Source organism: Phoxinus phoxinus, assembly GCF_949152265.1.
Source record: "Phoxinus phoxinus genome assembly, chromosome: 12".
Taxonomy (NCBI): Eukaryota; Metazoa; Chordata; class Actinopteri; order Cypriniformes; family Leuciscidae; genus Phoxinus; species Phoxinus phoxinus.
This window is the reverse complement of record NC_136887.1, coordinates 2374826-2393575: the sequence shown is the minus strand read 5'-3', so window position 1 is coordinate 2393575 and position 18750 is coordinate 2374826. Positions and strand designations below refer to the sequence as shown.

Sequence of the window (18750 nt, the reverse complement as noted above, 5' to 3'; positions counted from 1 at the left end):
AGTGCGAGTGAGAGAGAGTGCGAGTGAGAGAGAGTGTGAGTGAGAGAGAGTGCGAGTGAGAGAGAGTGTGAGTGAGAGAGAGTGCGAGTGAGAGAGAGTGCGAGTGAGAGAGAGTGTGAGTGAGAGAGAGTGCGAGTGAGAGAGTGCGAGTGAGAGAGAGTGTGAGTGAGAGAGAGTGCGAGTGAGAGAGTGCGAGTGAGAGAGAGTGCGAGTGAGAGAGAGTGTGAGTGAGAGAGAGTGTGAGTGAGAGAGAGTGCGAGTGAGAGAGTGTGAGTGAGAGAGTGCGAGTGAGAGAGTGTGTGTGTGAGAGAGAGTGCGAGTGAGAGAGAGTGCGAGTGAGAGAGTGTGAGTGAGAGAGAGTGAGAGAGAGTGTGAGTGAGAGTGTGAGTGAGAGAGTGCGAGTGAGAGAGTGTGTGAGAGAGAGTGAGAGAGAGTGTGAGTGAGAGAGAGTGTGAGTGAGAGAGAGTGCGAGTGAGAGAGAGTGTGAGTGAGAGAGAGTGAGAGAGAGTGTGAGTGAGAGTGTGAGTGAGAGAGTGCGAGTGAGAGAGTGTGTGAGAGAGAGTGAGAGAGAGTGCGAGTGAGAGAGAGTGCGAGTGAGAGAGTGTGAGTGAGAGAGAGTGTGAGTGAGAGAGTGCGAGTGAGAGAGAGTGCGAGTGAGAGAGAGTGCGAGTGAGAGAGTGTGAGTGAGAGAGAGTGCGAGTGAGAGAGAGTGCGAGTGAGAGAGAGTGTGAGTGAGAGAGAGTGCGAGTGAGAGAGAGTGTGAGTGAGAGAGAGTGCGAGTGAGAGAGAGTGCGAGTGAGAGAGAGTGTGAGTGAGAGAGAGTGCGAGTGAGAGAGTGCGAGTGAGAGAGAGTGTGAGTGAGAGAGAGTGCGAGTGAGAGAGTGCGAGTGAGAGAGAGTGCGAGTGAGAGAGAGTGTGAGTGAGAGAGAGTGTGAGTGAGAGAGAGTGCGAGTGAGAGAGTGTGAGTGAGAGAGTGCGAGTGAGAGAGTGTGTGTGTGAGAGAGAGTGCGAGTGAGAGAGAGTGCGAGTGAGAGAGTGTGAGTGAGAGAGAGTGAGAGAGAGTGTGAGTGAGAGTGTGAGTGAGAGAGTGCGAGTGAGAGAGTGTGTGAGAGAGAGTGAGAGAGAGTGTGAGTGAGAGAGAGTGTGAGTGAGAGAGAGTGCGAGTGAGAGAGAGTGTGAGTGAGAGAGTGTGAGTGAGAGAGAGTGCGAGTGAGAGAGTGTGTGTGAGAGAGAGTGAGAGAGAGTGTGAGTGAGAGAGAGTGCGAGAGAGTGAGAGTGCGAGTGAGAGAGTGTGTGTGTGAGAGAGAGTGCGAGTGAGAGAGAGTGCGAGTGAGAGAGTGTGTGTGAGAGAGAGTGAGAGAGTGTGAGTGAGAGAGTGTGTGTGAGAGAGAGTGAGAGAGAGTGTGAGTGAGAGAGAGTGCGAGTGAGAGAGAGTGCGAGTGAGAGAGTGTGTGTGTGAGAGAGTGCGCGAGTGAGAGAGAGTGCGAGTGAGAGAGTGTGTGTGAGAGAGAGTGAGAGAGAGTGTGAGTGAGAGAGAGTGTGAGTGAGAGAGAGTGTGAGTGAGAGAGAGTGCGAGTGAGAGAGAGTGTGAGTGAGAGAGAGTGCGAGTGAGAGAGAGTGTGAGTGAGAGAGTGCGAGTGAGAGAGAGTGCGAGTGAGAGAGAGTGCGAGTGAGAGAGTGTGAGTGAGAGAGAGTGCGAGTGAGAGAGAGTGCGAGTGAGAGAGAGTGCGAGTGAGAGAGAGTGCGAGTGAGAGAGAGTGCGAGTGAGTGCGAGTGAGAGAGAGTGCGAGTGCGAGTGAGAGAGAGTGCGAGTGAGAGAGAGTGCGAGTGAGTGCGAGTGAGAGAGAGTGCGAGTGAGAGAGAGTGCGAGTGAGAGAGAGTGCGAGTGAGAGAGAGTGCGAGTGAGAGAGAGTGCGAGTGAGAGAGAGTGCGAGTGAGAGAGAGTGCGAGTGAGAGAGAGTGCGAGTGAGAGAGAGTGCGAGTGAGAGAGAGTGCGAGTGAGAGAGTGTGAGTGAGAGAGAGTGTGAGTGAGAGAGTGCGAGTGAGAGAGAGTGTGAGTGAGAGAGAGTGCGAGTGAGAGAGAGTGCGAGTGAGAGAGTGTGTGTGTGAGAGAGAGTGCGAGTGAGAGAGTGTGTGTGTGAGAGAGAGTGCGAGTGAGAGAGAGTGTGCGTGAGAGAGAGTGCGAGAGAGTGAGAGTGCGAGTGAGAGAGTGTGTGTGTGAGAGAGAGTGCGAGTGAGAGAGAGTGCGAGTGAGAGAGTGTGTGTGAGAGAGAGTGAGAGAGTGTGAGTGAGAGAGTGTGTGTGAGAGAGAGTGAGAGAGAGTGTGAGTGAGAGAGAGTGCGAGTGAGAGAGAGTGCGAGTGAGAGAGTGTGTGTGTGAGAGAGTGCGCGAGTGAGAGAGAGTGCGAGTGAGAGAGTGTGTGTGAGAGAGAGTGAGAGAGAGTGTGAGTGAGAGAGAGTGTGAGTGAGAGAGAGTGTGAGTGAGAGAGAGTGCGAGTGAGAGAGAGTGTGAGTGAGAGAGAGTGCGAGTGAGAGAGAGTGTGAGTGAGAGAGTGCGAGTGAGAGAGAGTGCGAGTGAGAGAGAGTGCGAGTGAGAGAGTGTGAGTGAGAGAGAGTGCGAGTGAGAGAGAGTGCGAGTGAGAGAGAGTGCGAGTGAGAGAGAGTGCGAGTGAGAGAGAGTGCGAGTGAGTGCGAGTGAGAGAGAGTGCGAGTGCGAGTGAGAGAGAGTGCGAGTGAGAGAGAGTGCGAGTGAGTGCGAGTGAGAGAGAGTGCGAGTGAGAGAGAGTGCGAGTGAGAGAGAGTGCGAGTGAGAGAGAGTGCGAGTGAGAGAGAGTGCGAGTGAGAGAGAGTGCGAGTGAGAGAGAGTGCGAGTGAGAGAGAGTGCGAGTGAGAGAGAGTGCGAGTGAGAGAGAGTGCGAGTGAGAGAGTGTGAGTGAGAGAGAGTGTGAGTGAGAGAGTGCGAGTGAGAGAGAGTGTGAGTGAGAGAGAGTGCGAGTGAGAGAGAGTGCGAGTGAGAGAGTGTGTGTGTGAGAGAGAGTGCGAGTGAGAGAGTGTGTGTGTGAGAGAGAGTGCGAGTGAGAGAGAGTGTGCGTGAGAGTGAGACTGTAATAATTCATAAACTGTGAAATTCCTTTTAATAAAATATTATATTAGGGATGAAGAGAGTGAAACTTTAGAAACACTTTATTTCACAGTGTCCTACATGCAGTTACTAATAACTATAAATTATATAAACCAAATCCTATAGTCACAACATCAGTTTTGCTCAGTACTTATTTCTGTAATCACACTTATAATATATCCGGTTACACTTTACTGGGTAACTTTATTTTACAGTGTAATTACATATTTAGTACTGAGTGATATTAACTAACTACATGTACTCACTATAGGGATAGGGTAGGATTAGGTTGAGGGTTAGTTGCATGTAATTATGCATAATTTACTGTTATTACTATGGTACATGTAACAAGGACACTGTAAAATAAAGCGTTACCCAATATCTTCTTTAAAATACAGTGAAGCTGAAACATCATGTTCTGTAGAAGCATCCTCAGATTAATGATAGATAAGCACATTTAACATGTTTCATAATTCACAGTGATGTTCTTCATCCACAAGTAAAGCATGACACAGAAACCCACACACCTGTCGTTCATCAAATCAGTTTATTTTAGTTTGTGAGTAACATGATGGACTTCCCCAACCGTGCAGAATCATCATCATCCAGACTCATGATCTTCAAGATGCCAGTAAATCACACATTGGTTCTCCATCCACACTATCAATCACCTACATGTGAAACACGGTAGTCCAAGAGACAAAGAAAACAAAAGAAAGAAAAGCAGCCCAGGTCACAGGTGTACAGACAGACAGACGGGACGTGTATCGGGTGTTAGCGCAGCAGCGCAGCGATGCTAGCCTGTGTGTGTGGGGTGTGTGTGTTGCCCTCAGTTACCTTTGAAAGTGCCAACTCTTCATTAGTCTCGGGGTAGAGCTCACGTATGGCATCTTCCGCGCTATAGTTCGCCATATTGAGAGAATAAACAAGTAACTTTAAGAACGCTAGCGATACGGCGCGCTAGTTCACTTCAGATCAGGGTATAAGCCCCTCATAGTGCCTTTCTCGTGTCTTTGGGGATCAGGGGCGAGTCGAAGTGAAGCGGGTCGAGGGAATGCTTGCTTTACGCCCAGGACAGCGTGTCATGTGTTCTCGGAGTGACACTTGCTAGAAAACAGAGTGAATCATGGGTGAATCTCCCTTCATTTACACGCTTCATCGGAGAAGCAGAAGATAAACTATTGAAGTTTTAAATGGTTGTCCGTCAAATCATAACCGTCCTGAAATAGGCATCATGTGACGCATCACTCGTGTGTGTGTGTGTGTGTGTGTGTGTGTGTGTGTGTGAGACGTGGCGGTTGGTGAGATTCACCCTCACACATCGGAATTGGAAACATCCGCGATTAAACGTCACCTAGTCCTCGTTCTCATGTTGTGTGAACGTGATTGGTTCAGGGAAATGGGAAGCTGCTGCTGCTGCTGGACAGGAAATGACATCACAGTTCACCAGTTAAAATCAGCTGACCTGTGTTGGGCTGGACAGGTTAGAATCAGTTCAAGAGCAGAAAACACATCTGTACAGCGATCCATGATTTAGTAAAAACTCCATTTGAATAGCAAAAAACAATTGAAAAAAACGAACGTATTAGACAAACAAACTCACAGTACATTCACAAACAATATTAGCAGATCTGTGTCCTACGAGTAAGGCAGCACACTAGAAGCTACGAATCTAGCTGGCGTTCTCCCAGCATGCCTCACTGAGCTTCAGACAAAACCACGAACCTCACGGGACAGAAAACATCTCGTTTATATGGGAAATCTAGGCGTGTGTGTGTGTGTGTGTGTGTGTGTGTGTGTGTGTGTGCATGAACCCGATCGTCTTGTCCTTCTATGGCTTCTGGAGTAATTCTAGAACTGAGGAATAAAGCTGTTGGCCTGTAAACCCTCAGTGTTGGGGTTCAGGAACACTGTCTGGAAGTGTGTGTGTGTGTGTGTGTGTGTGTGTGTGTGTGAGACAGCCGAGAGGGGGAACGGGATCTATACGCGAGCGTCAGATGATCAGTTCAGGAATGGTAACAAAGATTGCGTTTCCTTTTTAGTTATGGAGAAAGTTTCTATGCTATTCAATGGTCATGTGACCATCAGCGTCCTCAAGAGCGCTTGAGGAGGCGTGTGATTGGCTGAGAGCGCCGGCTTCTCTCGGAGCGAGGGATCGGGGGATGAGGAGGAGGAGAGGAGAGAGGGATGTGGCATACGCTTCAGGAGAGGAACTGTTGCACTCGAGACGGATTCAGGAAGTCCATCAGTCCTTTCGTGCTTTCCTGTTTCTGGGAGACCTTCTCAGAACGTCGTCCTCAGATTTCTGCGCACACACACACACACACACACACACACACACACACACACACACAAGAACGAGGGTCAGAATGGGGAAACAGATCAATATGAACACGGAAAATACCGCTAGTGATATTTCAAGATAAACTTGATCATCCAGCGTCACATGAGCATCAGGCTTCAGAGGAAGGTGTGTGTGTGTGTGTGTGTGTGTCATCATGCACACTCATAGTGAGATTATAATGAGGGTTTGGCAGTAATGCGACTAAACTAACACATGTAAATGCAACACACAAATCAAACATCTGCAGTTAAGCTGATAATGCAGTGAGGTGTGTGTGTGATGTTGTAATCCCAGTAAACCGGCATCAGAGCGCGTGTGCTCGTGACACACACGAGTGACGTAAGGGTGTGTGTGATTATTGGCCAATTATCTCTATTTTCTGGGATTCTCTGAATAATGATAACTAGACTGTATTTAGCGGAGTGTGTGTGTACTCCGGCAGGTTCAGGACGGTCATGAACAGAGACTCCTGGAGTGTGTTCTGTGTGTTCACAGCAGTGACAGAGACAAACGAACGAAGCATTCGACTCTCGTAACGAGTGAGTCACTGAATCGTTCACTCAACCGATGCGTTCGTTCAGTAATGAAGCCGTGCTGTGGCTCGCTTGCACTATTTCCATTTGTGAAAGAGCAAAACCGGGCGATATTGGGTCTCAGTCATGAAACACGAGCAGAACGAATGTGTGTGTAAATCGTGTGTAAAGTGGTTCTGGCGTAAATTTTCGGATTCATTAAAATGTTCGTATTTTCCAAATGTTAGTTTGTAGGAAAGAAATCTGCACCTGCTCCCGGCCACGCGGAAATATGCGTTTAACATCCGCACGTTTTGCTCAATAATAAGCTGCAGTTTAATTCTCCTTAATACATATTTACACAGCATTTTGACAAAATATTATATATAGTAATTATATTCGGTTTTTCTTTTTACTGTTATTATGAGAGCCAGTGATAGCATCTGCTAACGGACACTTTAATCACATTATTAATTGCTCAATAGGGCTGGGATATAGTTTTTCGAAGTGAACATTAGTTTCTTGCAGTCGAGCTTCATGTCGAACCGTTTTCTCTTCACTTCTGGGACTGTTCGATTAACAGATGAAACTCCAGGAACTGCGTCTGTAAGTTTTAGGACCGGATACGCCACTATGTACGCTTGAAAATAAAATGTGGCGTTTTGAATGAACTTCTGATAATAAAATATGATCTGATAATGAGAAATTTTTCTTTTTCATTCACTTTTGAGAAGACATGTTGAAATCCTGCGTTTGGTGTCATAATATGATGCCCATATATGGTTGTCAGGCGGATTTAATGGGCGGGGTTTATGCTAATTGAGAATGAGCGTGCACGCGCGTCCCATTTACGACTTCATTAACACACACACACACATTTCACTATCACATCTGATGTTTACGAAATATTAGTGAATCAGGAGAAGAGTTTTCGGGAAGGTCTCTTTACGCGCAGATCACTCACATATTTACTCGTATATTTACAAATGTTTCATGAATGAGACCCACTGAGTTTAAAATGTAATATTTACCTCTTGTTTATTAAACTGCTGTATATAATCAACATCACATTTGTGATCATGCTGATATTTGGAGAATAAAACGCACTCTTCATGTGATCTTGATTAACTTTATTATATTATTCAAATCCTTTTATAATGACCTCGATATTCAAGATAAGAGGCAAAAATACCTTTTATATTTATATCGAGTAAATCAGTATAGAGTGCAGTACGGTGTACGAGTGACTCCAGATGTGTTCAGTGAGAGAGGGACATTCTGGGTAATGTCAGATTGCACATGGTTAAAACAACAGTAGCGATATATCGCAGCCGGTATCACACAACCCTGTGTGCGACATGAATATAATGCAGCATTGATGCTCAAAAACATCCATTGTGTCTAAAGGTTCAATAAACTTCCTTTTCTTTGAAGTATTATTTGAGACGTCCGGCTTTAGAAGAGTCACTCAGATGAAGAAGTGTGTTCACCTCATGAGATGTGCTGTCGTCTCTGTGCTCGTCCTCCTCCGCTTCTCCTGGCGAGTCCTCCTCTTCACTCTTCTTCCCTTCTGAGGAACACACACACACACACACGGGTCAGATTACACAGCACAACCTCCATGGTCCTGTCTGATGCGGTTACTGTGACGCTCACGTTGAGCAGATGAAGAGATTAAAGGTGCACTGTGTAATATTTAGGAGGATCTGACAGAAATGCAATATCATATTCATAACTATGTTTTCATTGGTGTATAAAGTCCTTGTATAATGACCCGTTATGTGTTTGTTAGCTTAGAATGAGCATTTCTCTCTACACACACATCGCGGGTCTCCTTACATCGACATGTTTCTACGGTGGCCCTGAACGGACAAACGCGTTTCGTCATTATGTTCTTCAAATAAAGAAGTGAGCTAAAGTCAGCGAATAAAACAATGATGAACAAGTAACAATAATATTCGCAATAACATCGTTTTACTGAATAATGAAGTAAACATAATTTCTTGATTAATCTTTGTAAAGAAACCTCAGTGTTTAACTGGCTACTCGCTGCTGTCTCAGACGACATCACTTCCTGTCCGCCACCGTAACTTCTGTTGGGTGCAATTCACAACCTCACCACTAGATGCCACTAAACATCACACACTGCAGCTTAAACAGTGAAGTGAGGAGTGTGTGTGTGTGAGTGTGTGTGTGTTTGTGTAGGTGTGTGTGTGTGTGTGTGTGTGTGTGTGTGTGTGTGTGTGTGTGTCAGACCTGGCTCTTCCTCCTTGGCCTCCTCGTCCTCCTCTGCTTCATCCTTCACGTCCGGCTGAGGCTCGTCGGTCTTCTTGTATTCAGCAGCTGTGGACGCCGAGCTCTTCTGCGAGACACAGAACACAGTTACCCTACAGGTCCACACTCAGCTCACACACACACACACACACACACACACACACCTTCCCAGTGCAGCAGAAGACGATGATGAGCACCACAGGCAGAGCCACGGTGAGGACGTATACGATCCAGAGCCACGGTCTCTCTTCAGCGGCCGTTATCATCTGAGTCATCAGACCCGGCTGTGAACACACACACACACACACACACTTTACTTACACGCGTGGACAAGAGCCTCATGTAGCCTTCTAACAACTTAACTTCATCATTAATAAGAGTAGGAATCAGGGAATCCCATGAATCACTGCATGAGCAGAGAGGGATCTCTAGAAACGGCCTACTCGAGACCCCGGCTCACACTGTACCATCCGCCACGCAGCAGTCAATCAATAATCAATCAATGATCAATCATAACTGAACTGTGGGTCTGTGTGTAGTAGAGGTCCACAGGTCAGGCGTTCTGGAGGCTGATCTTGTTGATATTAAGCGTATATTACATGCATAATAATTGCAACAATACAATAATTATTATCATACAAATTAAGTCAACCATATTTTATGCAATATTCAAAAAACTAGAAATAAAATAATTGAAACTGAATCGATCTGAAAAATGTTGAACTTCAAAGAAATCTGTGAAAAACTGGTTTATACAGCAGATTTGCATAAAGTCTGTAATCCTACTTCAGTATTTATCATAAATAAAAAGCTTGTAAAACACAAACACTGTAAGCAACAGTTTCTCTAATAAAGACAGCTAATAATAACTACACAATGAATATGAAATGAATATTCTGGATAAAGCAGATCATAGTCTGAAATCAGAGATATAACGTTGACTTTTGTTCATCTTTAAAACGCAAATGAAGATATTTGAAAATAATTTTTGTCAAAGATTTTATTATGCGATGAACATAATGTCGGCTTTTCCTCATTTACACACTGATAACACACATGCATCGCGCACGACACACACGGTGCACGCAGAAGCTCATGTGAACACACACACCACTGGTGGGTCATGTGACCGGCTTCATGTGAACACACACACCACTGGTGGGTCATGTGACCGGCTTCATGTGGACTGAGCGATATTTATAAGTGAATAAACGCCTAAATAAAACATTCCCATGTGATTTGAAGATAAACTGAAGTGTTACTGGTTTAAAACAACATGAGGATTATTAAAAGAGGGAGTTTTCATTCTCAAGCCATCATGGCGGGCCACAAACACAGCATGGCTTCAGTCAGGTCCTGTAGCCGGCCCTCGAGTTTAACACGCGAGACATGTCTGGAATCCAGCTTTGGGGAAAGGCATTTGCACAGGAGGAATTCTGATCCAGTCCGGCTAATCCCAGAGTACACCGCGCTCACGGAGCCGAGACATGCCCATGTGACCCACTGCTGATTGGCCCTCGCTCATGTGTGGAGCGGTCATGTGACCCCTGCCGCTCTACACGACACCCGTGAAGAGCTTCATGATTCCCACAAGGACAGAAGCGGCGAGTCCAGTCATAAATAGAGTTGACTGACTGAATAATCACGACTGCACTGTTGAACATCATCATGTGGACTAGCGTAGCGTCTGGCCATACCAAAGCGCTGTATCATCACGCTAAATCTGTTGTGCAGCAATTAGTTTAGCAAAAAATAATAGAAAATGTTAAAAGATGAACTAATTAAGTTGTTAATGTTTTATGCCTTCATTCATTTGAGATAAAAATCATAAATCCCCCAAAAATAAGAGATTTGCTGAAAAGAAAAAACATTTCACTGTCAAAAACCTTTAAAGCTTTTGTTCCATCGTCCAGGTGTAGATGTAATCTAAACATCTAATATAATCATTCATTATTCATGAGGCGGTGGCGTTCTCCAATGACATGATGTTATGCCTCCAAAAATACTGGAAACACTTTACAAAAAGATTTATTAGTTAACAACATTAGTTAAACTAATAATGAACTGCACGTATACAGCATTATTAATCTTTGTTTATGTTGACTTCAGCGTTTACTAATACTTTATTAAAAGCATGTTAACATTAATGCACTGTGAACTAACATGAGCAGTGGATTTTTATTAACTAACATTAACAAAGATTAACAGATACTGTAACAAATGGATTGCTCATGGTTAGTTCATGTTAGTTAATACATTACAAAAAGGTTCATTGGTTAACATTAGCTAAAGTGTTACCAAAATATCTTAACTTAGAAATGGTCTTCATAGAAGAGAATTAAGTAACTATGTTTGACCTGCACTTTTTCTTGTGTTTTTGAATAATTTAATAGATGCATCTTGGCAAATCTAGACACTAACTCTTCCTCGTAAGTGATTATTGTAGCAGCTAGAAACTAATAATTACAAAAACACACAAAATTGTCCAAAGTTGAATACGTGCTTGCATGGCGGCGGGAAGTAGAGGAGCTGAGGGTGCAGCAGACCCTGACGACAGCGGTTCACCACACTGGCATTTACAATTACTCTAAAGATCACTTCGTTTTTATATGTTGTCGAATATGGGTTTATGACTCTAAAAGAAATGAATATATCAAAAGGCAAAAGCCGATCTCGCATGGAGTTGAGGACCAGCATCTCAGAACTCATGTAATGCATGTTCACTCAGACGTCGGGTAGTGTTCACTTCCACTGCCCGCGTCTGGCGTCTTGCGTTTCTGCTTTGAAAGATTATGTCTGTGTGAACCGGCACTGTGTGACTCCGGAGCGTGCATCATAAGCTCAGACGCAGATTTGTGTGCTGTGTGTTTAAAATGTATCATGAGTTCTGAGCGCTCTCACATAACTCTGTCCTCATTCATTTGTATGGTCATCTTTTTGTTTGGGCTTTTTAATATTAGGATAAAAAAAATAAAATTAAAAAAAACTCTACCAGCACCACCCGCCCCATCAAGCCCCGCCCCCAGCACCCCCCTGATAAAATGTTCCCGCGGCTATGCGTACTTGTGCACTATCCTATGCTATTTTGAGGTATAGATAGTGCAAGTAGTGCATTCACACGGACACTTCTGAAAAGAAGTGCACTTCATGTACCCGGATGATGCACTTATTTAACCAAAAAAACTAAGTGTGGAGCGCTAGCCAGTTCATGCACGCGACTGTCACCGCTTAAACACGTAGCGGAGGGGGGGGGGGGGGGGGGGGGGGGGGGTTAGGGTATCAGACTCCGATGGTGAAAGACAAAATAAATGTATAAAAAAGTTCATACACTACATGGTTGAGGACATAGTGCATCATTTGAGACACAGCTGTAGAATTCATGAAAGTAAAAGTGTCCATATGAGAGACACACACACACACACACACACACACACACACACACACACACACACACACACACACACACACACACACACACACACACAAGAGAGAAGAGTGGCGTTACCTCGGCGGCCCCCTCGGCAGCTTTCTTCAGGCCCCAGCCGTCGCTCGCCCACCGCTCCGCCACAGCGCGGTCCGAGCTGATGAAGAAGTTGTCGAAGAAGATGTCTGAGGACATGGACCAGAGCTCCAGCCCCACGGCACTGAACGCACTCATGCGGAACGGGTGCAGGTCCTCGAAGAAGTCTGGGTTCGGGACCTTCCTGGGCTTCCACACGCCCTGACACACACACACACACACACCATTTAATCCTCTGTGTTATCAATATGGCTGAACACAATGTGCTTTTATTTGAATTAATCATGCAACCCTCTCCATAAATTAGCGATGTACCGATATAAATTTGGCCGATACCGATAATCTTTATATTTAAAAGCCGATAACCGATATATACAAGCCAATAAATCTAAATCCAATCCAGTTTTTGAGAGCCTGATTACAAAAACAAAAGTTTCTCCATTAAAAGCCGAGTCCCAGACACACAATTAATGATAACGTTACACAGCCGATATGACAGACCGGAGTTCTTAAACTTCATAAAGTCAGACTCAACTACTGTGAGCTGGTATGAGCCCTGACAGACTCGCACTGCTCATGTTGATCTGAACCATATTTTCCTTTATTGAAGTGATTCCAATCATATTTCAAGCAGTTCAGAATCATCATGTGAACAGTGCGCATCTGAAGAGTCTCAGCTGGAGGAAACATTACATTATTTATCAGCTTTAGTATATCGGGCACATTTTCTTATCGGGCCGATAACGGAAACCTTACAAATGAACATATATCAGCCGATATGGTGGCCGATATCTCTAATATTAATGTCCATCGTTCAGTAGATGTTTGATCAAGATGAGATGCTGTGGTCACCTGATAATTAGGGTTGTCGATCATGGGCGACTTCCACTTGCCCTTGTAGTTGGGGTTGTCGATCATCGGCCTCTCCCACGGGCCGCATCCGGGCGCCGTCTCACACACGGGGTTGGGGATCTGAGGAGCTTCCCACTCGCCATCCATATCCTCATCCCTGAGAGAACACATGATGAGCTCAGCTCTTAAAGCTATAGCACTAAACCTAGATCACCACCCCAGCGGTCCTGATCTCTGCTCTTAAAGCTATAGCATTAAACCTAGATCACCACCCCAGCGGTCCTGATCTCTGCATTCAAGTCCGTCACTGGATGCTAGTGCAGCGCACACACACACACACACACACACAAACACACACACACACACACACAAACACACACACACACACACACACACACACACACCTCTACCCAATCTAATTACTGTATATGTCTGTATGTATGTGGATAAAGTTGGACATGCTTTATATAAAGATCTGGCCGATTACATTTAGCAACAAACATAGTATTGCTTTACGTGAATGTACTGGTAAAGCAGAATGTAATACATATCCAACTTTAATCAAATGTATTAAATATTTTTCAGATATTCACAATACTGAAAAGTGGACTTTTATAATAATAAAAGTAGTACTATTTGATTTTTATTTGCCCCACCCTCACCCAGAGCTGGAAAAGGTTATATTTTGATAAGACAAACAAGTATTAGTTTTGTTTGATTTTTAGTAATTGTGCATAAAACCAGTGGTATTTATTAAAGGGCACCTATTATGGAATTTTGAAATGTACCTTTCATGTAGTGTGTAACATAGATCTAAGTGAACAAAAACATCCTGCAAAGTTTGAAATATGAAAGTGCACCGTATATAAAGTTATTGTCTCGGAGTCATTTTTATGAATCGTTAGAAGACCGAAGCTTTTTCTCTGACTAGATGACGTCAACTTGTCAAGTTATTTGAATACGATACGCCCACTTATTGCTCTCCAAGGCCAGCAGGGAAATATCATGGCGACGAGACGCTGTGTTCTGAAGTGCGGCTCAAAAGCAAACTTTTTTCATCTGCCCAAGGAGGAGCATTTGAAGACTAAGTGGCTACAATTCACTATACCACAGAAGTATAGTCCGAGCCTTGTGCTTTGCTCGCGCCATTTTGAAGACGATTGCTTTACCAACTTAAATGCAATCAAACTTGGATTCGCGAGCCGGCTGATATTGAAGGAAGGTTCAGTTCCAAGTGTATTTGCATCAGCTTCCTCCTCCGTATCACAACCTGTGGGTGTTATTAATAATTGTTGCTTTTATGTTTTATGTAGCATGCTTAATTATTATTTTGTTTGTTGAGTAAGCACCGTTTAGCTTCTAGGTCTTCAATGACAATTGTATTGAGATATGTGAAGTGTTTGTCGTTGTTTTCGGAGTTGTCTTAAAGAATAGAATAATACCTCGTAGTAACTGCATTTTTTTTTTTGTAAAAACGTTATGTTTATGCATCGGGCTAACGCAAACAAAGACTGATTGTGCTTTTACAATATGAACTCTGGGCTATGCTCGCTAACATAACATTAAATTCTTCATCTTATTTTTAGTTTTTTACTACTAACTACAAAGCAGTGGACTATAATCATTATTATAACACGATTTAATTGATAAAAGCATCATTCTACTACGTGTTAAACAATAAGTATTATCTCTGTAAACACTGCTGGGTCATCTGACCAATCAACGCAGATTAGCGTCGCGCAAAGGAGGGGTTTGGAAAAACGAGTCGTTGAACGAATCATTTGGGAGTCGGTGAGCAAATCAGGTAAAAATAAATGCATATTATACGACAACTAAAGTGTTTTTTGTCATTGCATGCACGTAAAACTGTTGTTGGGGACTCCCTAAACAACATTAGGAACATTTTAAATGTCATAATAGGTGCCCTTTAACATTAAACGGTTTTGTCTAGTGATGTAGTGGAGCGAGCGTTACCAGTCCTCGGGCTTGAGGGCTTCGGGGTCGCTGATGTACTCCGGCTCCTCGTCCAGCCAGCCGTCGGGCTTCACTGCGTCCTCATCGGCAATCTTAGCAGGAGCCTCTTCATCCCTGAGACAGACACACACACACACACACACACACACACACACACACCATGAGGAAGTGGACAACAACTGATGATTCTGACCCACAGTGCAACACTCACACTCGCAACGGATCACACAATTAACGGTTCGGGTCATTTACGGTTTTTGAGCCACGGATAGGATCAGCAAAAAATAAAATAAAAAATAAAAATATATATATATATTAGGGGTGGGAATCTTTTACCATCTCACGATTCGATTCGATTCCGATTCTTGAGGCCACGATTCGATTCAAAATCGATTTTCGATTCAAAAAGATTTTCGATTCAAAACGATTCGATTCGATTTTATCCATAATGATTTCTAATCGGGTTTCTGATCATGATCTACTCTCATCTGCTTTGCTATACAGAATGACAAACGGAGACTTTAAAGTGTCTTTTTCACATTTATTAAGTTCAATTCTCAGGGAAGTGCCTTTTATCAAAAACATGTTCTCAATTGCTACTCATTAGTATCTAGCTATAAAATAAGTTGGAACAAAACAAAAGTGCTTCTTCAGAATACAAAATGGTTGAAAATAGATGCAGTTTACCACAAATATCATGTAGAACACAACCGGTGAAGACAAAAAAACATCTATATTTCTCAGTCAGACACAGTAACTTAAAGAATAACAAGTTATGAAAATAAAGTGCTTCTTTCAAAATGAATAATAGTCCTACCCCTAAGCTACCTGGCGATGAAGCAGCGATAGACCGAGTTTTTTTTTTTTTTTTTTTTTTTTTGCCCTCTCGGAGTTGGCAGGGAGTTTCGTGAAGCACTGCAGTGTGCGTTGGTCTGCAGCTGGCGGCTACGTTCACACCGCCGCCGACTTGAGCTGCAAAAAAGCTATAGCCGCCCTGTCAAGGACGCTTGTCAAAAAGTACGGGGAATCTTGTTGACGCTTTGGCCGCTCTGACGTAGCAGCATTCACAATGAAATGTAAACAGAAAAAACAAGCAACGCATTCGGCAGTTTAGGATATCGCACAAGATTTGTCAACACAGAAACCATTTCATCACTGGAGAGTTTTTTTTCCCGACAACATCGTATTAATTGATTTTGATTCATATGCGCGAGGGAGAGAGAGAGCAGACAGCGCTCGGGTGAGTGCGCGCGCGCGGCCGGCTCTCTCTCTCTGCTCGTTCTTATGCCCTGTCAAGCGCGCCCTGTTAAACTGACAGGACTTAAAACACACGCAAATGGTAGGAACGAAAGATCTCCCTCTCATCCATTTGCTTCCTTTTTGTTTTAGTGATTTGCCGCTCACGTCCCGTTACAAAAATGGAGGCGAACAGCCAGCTGATTTTATTTATTTATTAAATCGATTCTTGGACATTTCAGATCGATTCTGAATCGTTGCCAATGAGAATCTAGATTCTTCTGTGAATCGATTTTTTTGGCACACCCCTAATATATATATGGGTGTGTGCGTCTGTGTGTGTGTGTAAAACTTTGCACACCCTAGGCCGTAGGTCGACTTTGTGGTCGTCTCATCTGACCTGCGGCCGTATGTCTTGTACACTCGGGTGAAGAGTGGAGCTGTCAACTGATCACCACCTGGTGGTGAGTTGGATCCGATGGCGGAAGAGGAAGCTGGACAGACTCGGCAGACCCAAGCGTACTGTAAGGGTCTGCTGGGAACGTTTGGCCGAGTCTCCTGTCAGAGAGATCTTCAACTCCCACCTCCGGCGGTGCTTCGACCGGATCCCGAGGGAGTCTGGAGATATTGAGTCCGAGTGGACCATGTTCTCCACCTCCATTGTCGAAGCGGCCGCTCGGAGCTGTGGCCGTAAGGTCTCCGGTGCCTGTCGAGGCGGCAATCCCCGAACCCGGTGGTGGACACCGGAAGTAGGGGATGCCGTAAGGCTGAAGAAGGAGTCCTATCAGGCCTGGTTGGCTTGTGGGACTCCTGAGGCAGCTGACGGGTACCGGCAGGCCAAGCGGACTGCAGCCCGGCTGGTTGTGGAGGCAAAAACTCGGGCCTGGGAGGAGTTCGGTGAGGCCATGGAAAAGGACTACCGGCTGGCCTCGAAGAGATTCTGGCAAACCGTCCAGCGCCTCAGGAGAGGGAAGCAGTGCCCCACCAACGCTGTTTACAGTGGAGCAGCTGTTGACCTCAACTGGGGATGTTGTCGGACGGTGGAAGGAATACTTCGAGGATCTCCTCAATCCCGCCGTCACGTCTTCCATTGAGGAAGCAGAGGCCGAGGGCTCGGAGGTTGACTCGTCCATCACCCAAGCTGAAGTCACAGAGGTAGTCAATAAACTCCTCGGTGGCAAGGCACCGGATGAGATCCGCCCTGAGTACCTCAAGTCTCTGGATGTTGCGGGGCTGTCTTGGCTGACACGCCTCTGCAGCATCGCGAAGCAGGAGCTTGGTTCGTATTGCCGGCAGTAAGTCAGACTTGTTCCCGGTGCATGTTGGACTCCGGCAGGGCTGCCCTTTGTCGCCGGTTCTGTTCATAATTTTTATGGACAGAATTTCTAGGCACAGCCAGGGGCCGGAGGGTGTCTGGTTTGGGAACCACACGATTTCATCTCTGCTCTTTGCAGATGATGTTGTCGTGTTGGCCCCTTCAGACCAGGACCTTCAGCATGCACTGGGACGGTTTGCAGCCGAGTGTGAAGCGGCTGGGATGAGAATCAGCACCTCCAAATTCGAGGCCATGGTCCTCAGTCGGAAAAGGGTGGCTTGCTCACTTCAGGTTGGTGGAGAGTTCCTGCCTCAAGTGGAGGAGTTCAAGTATCTTGGGGTTTTGTTCACGAGTGAGGGAAGGATGGAACGGGAGATTGACAGACGGATCGGTGCAGCTTCTGCAGTAATGCGGTCGATGTACCGGTCTGTCGTGGTGAAGAAAGAGCTGAGCCGCAAGGCGAAGCTCTCGATTTACCGGTCAATCTATGTTCCTACTCTCACCTATGGTCATGAGCTATGAGCTTTCTCCGCAGGGTGGCTGGGCGATCCCTTAGAGATCGGGTGAGGAGCTCGGTCACTCGGGAGGAGCTCAGAGTAGAGCCGCTGCTCCTCCATATCAAGAGGGGTCAGCTGAGGTGGCTCGGGAATCGGCTCCGGGTGACTCCTGGACGCCTTCCCGGGAAGGTGTTCCGGGCACGTCCCACCGGGAGGAGACCCCGGGGAAGACCTAGGGACCCCTGGAGGGACTATGTCTCCCGGCTGGCCTGGGAGGAAGTGTCTAGGGAACGGGAAGTCTGGGCATCTCTGCTTAGACTGCTACCTCCGCGACCCGGCCCCGGATTAGTGGAAGAAGATGGATGGACAGTCCAACAGTGGTATTCAGGACAGAGATTAATAATTTAGCCTAAATGTAAAATAACACTATTTGTTCACTGTGTAAATTAAATATAGTTTCATGTTTGTTAAAGCTGTATTTTGACCAACGACAGCAGGAATATTAGGCTGCTGTCCCTTTAAGAGAGAGCACTTGCAGAGACGGGTATTTAGATATAATTGTGTGTCAATGTGTCCGTTTAAGGAAACGCGAAAGAGGAATCACTTCGGTGTTCGAGCGCTGTCTGAAACACACCTCTCTCTCTCTGTGTGTGTGTGTGTGTGTGTGTGTTTCGAGTGTTTGTGACACAGATAATGTGCGAGTCACGATTTTCGCCTCTTCTTCAGTGTTTGGACGTGTAAATTGAAAGGCCACTCATGGGTAAAATCAGCAGCTAATCCGCGAATCACAAGCGCGCGGAGGAGCTGGTCCGTACGCATCACTGATCAACTGCGATCCGTTGCACACCTAACTCACACACACACACACTCTCTCACACACACACACACTCACCAGTCCTCAGGTTTGGACGCGTCGGGGTCCTGGATCTTGGGCCGCTCGTCCCAGTCCTCTGGCTTCTGGTCGTCGGGGTCCTCGATCTCGGCGGGGGGGTTTACGGCGGGAGTGACATCACTCAGCAGATTCCCGCTGTTCACCACCGTCTGGTCGATCAGGATCTCAAAACTGTTATCCGGGTTCAGCACTGCAGGAGAACACACACACACAC

At 45.6% G+C, this 18750-nt stretch overlaps 1 protein-coding gene across 2 annotated transcripts in view; it reads right to left on the bottom strand.

Moving 5' to 3' along the window:
* Positions 1 to 3650: 3650 nt before the first annotated feature.
* canx (calnexin) overlaps positions 3651 to 18750 on the bottom strand; it is a 32680-nt gene continuing 17580 nt past the window's right edge. The window contains exons 8-15 of one of the 2 annotated variants that reach the window (XM_079629729.1): positions 18537 to 18726; positions 14597 to 14710; positions 12623 to 12779; positions 11756 to 11971; positions 8415 to 8534; positions 8233 to 8335; positions 7467 to 7546; positions 3651 to 5425 (exon numbers count right to left, since the gene is read on the bottom strand). In XM_079629729.1, coding sequence (XP_079485855.1) covers positions 5366 to 5425; positions 7467 to 7546; positions 8233 to 8335; positions 8415 to 8534; positions 11756 to 11971; positions 12623 to 12779; positions 14597 to 14710; positions 18537 to 18726 — 1040 coding nt within the window. In that variant the 3' untranslated portion in view covers positions 3651 to 5365. Of the gene's footprint in view, positions 5426 to 7466; positions 7547 to 8232; positions 8339 to 8414; positions 8535 to 11755; positions 11972 to 12622; positions 12780 to 14596; positions 14711 to 18536; positions 18727 to 18750 lie in introns of both variants that reach the window. The other variant, XM_079629728.1, reaches the window with a different exon arrangement.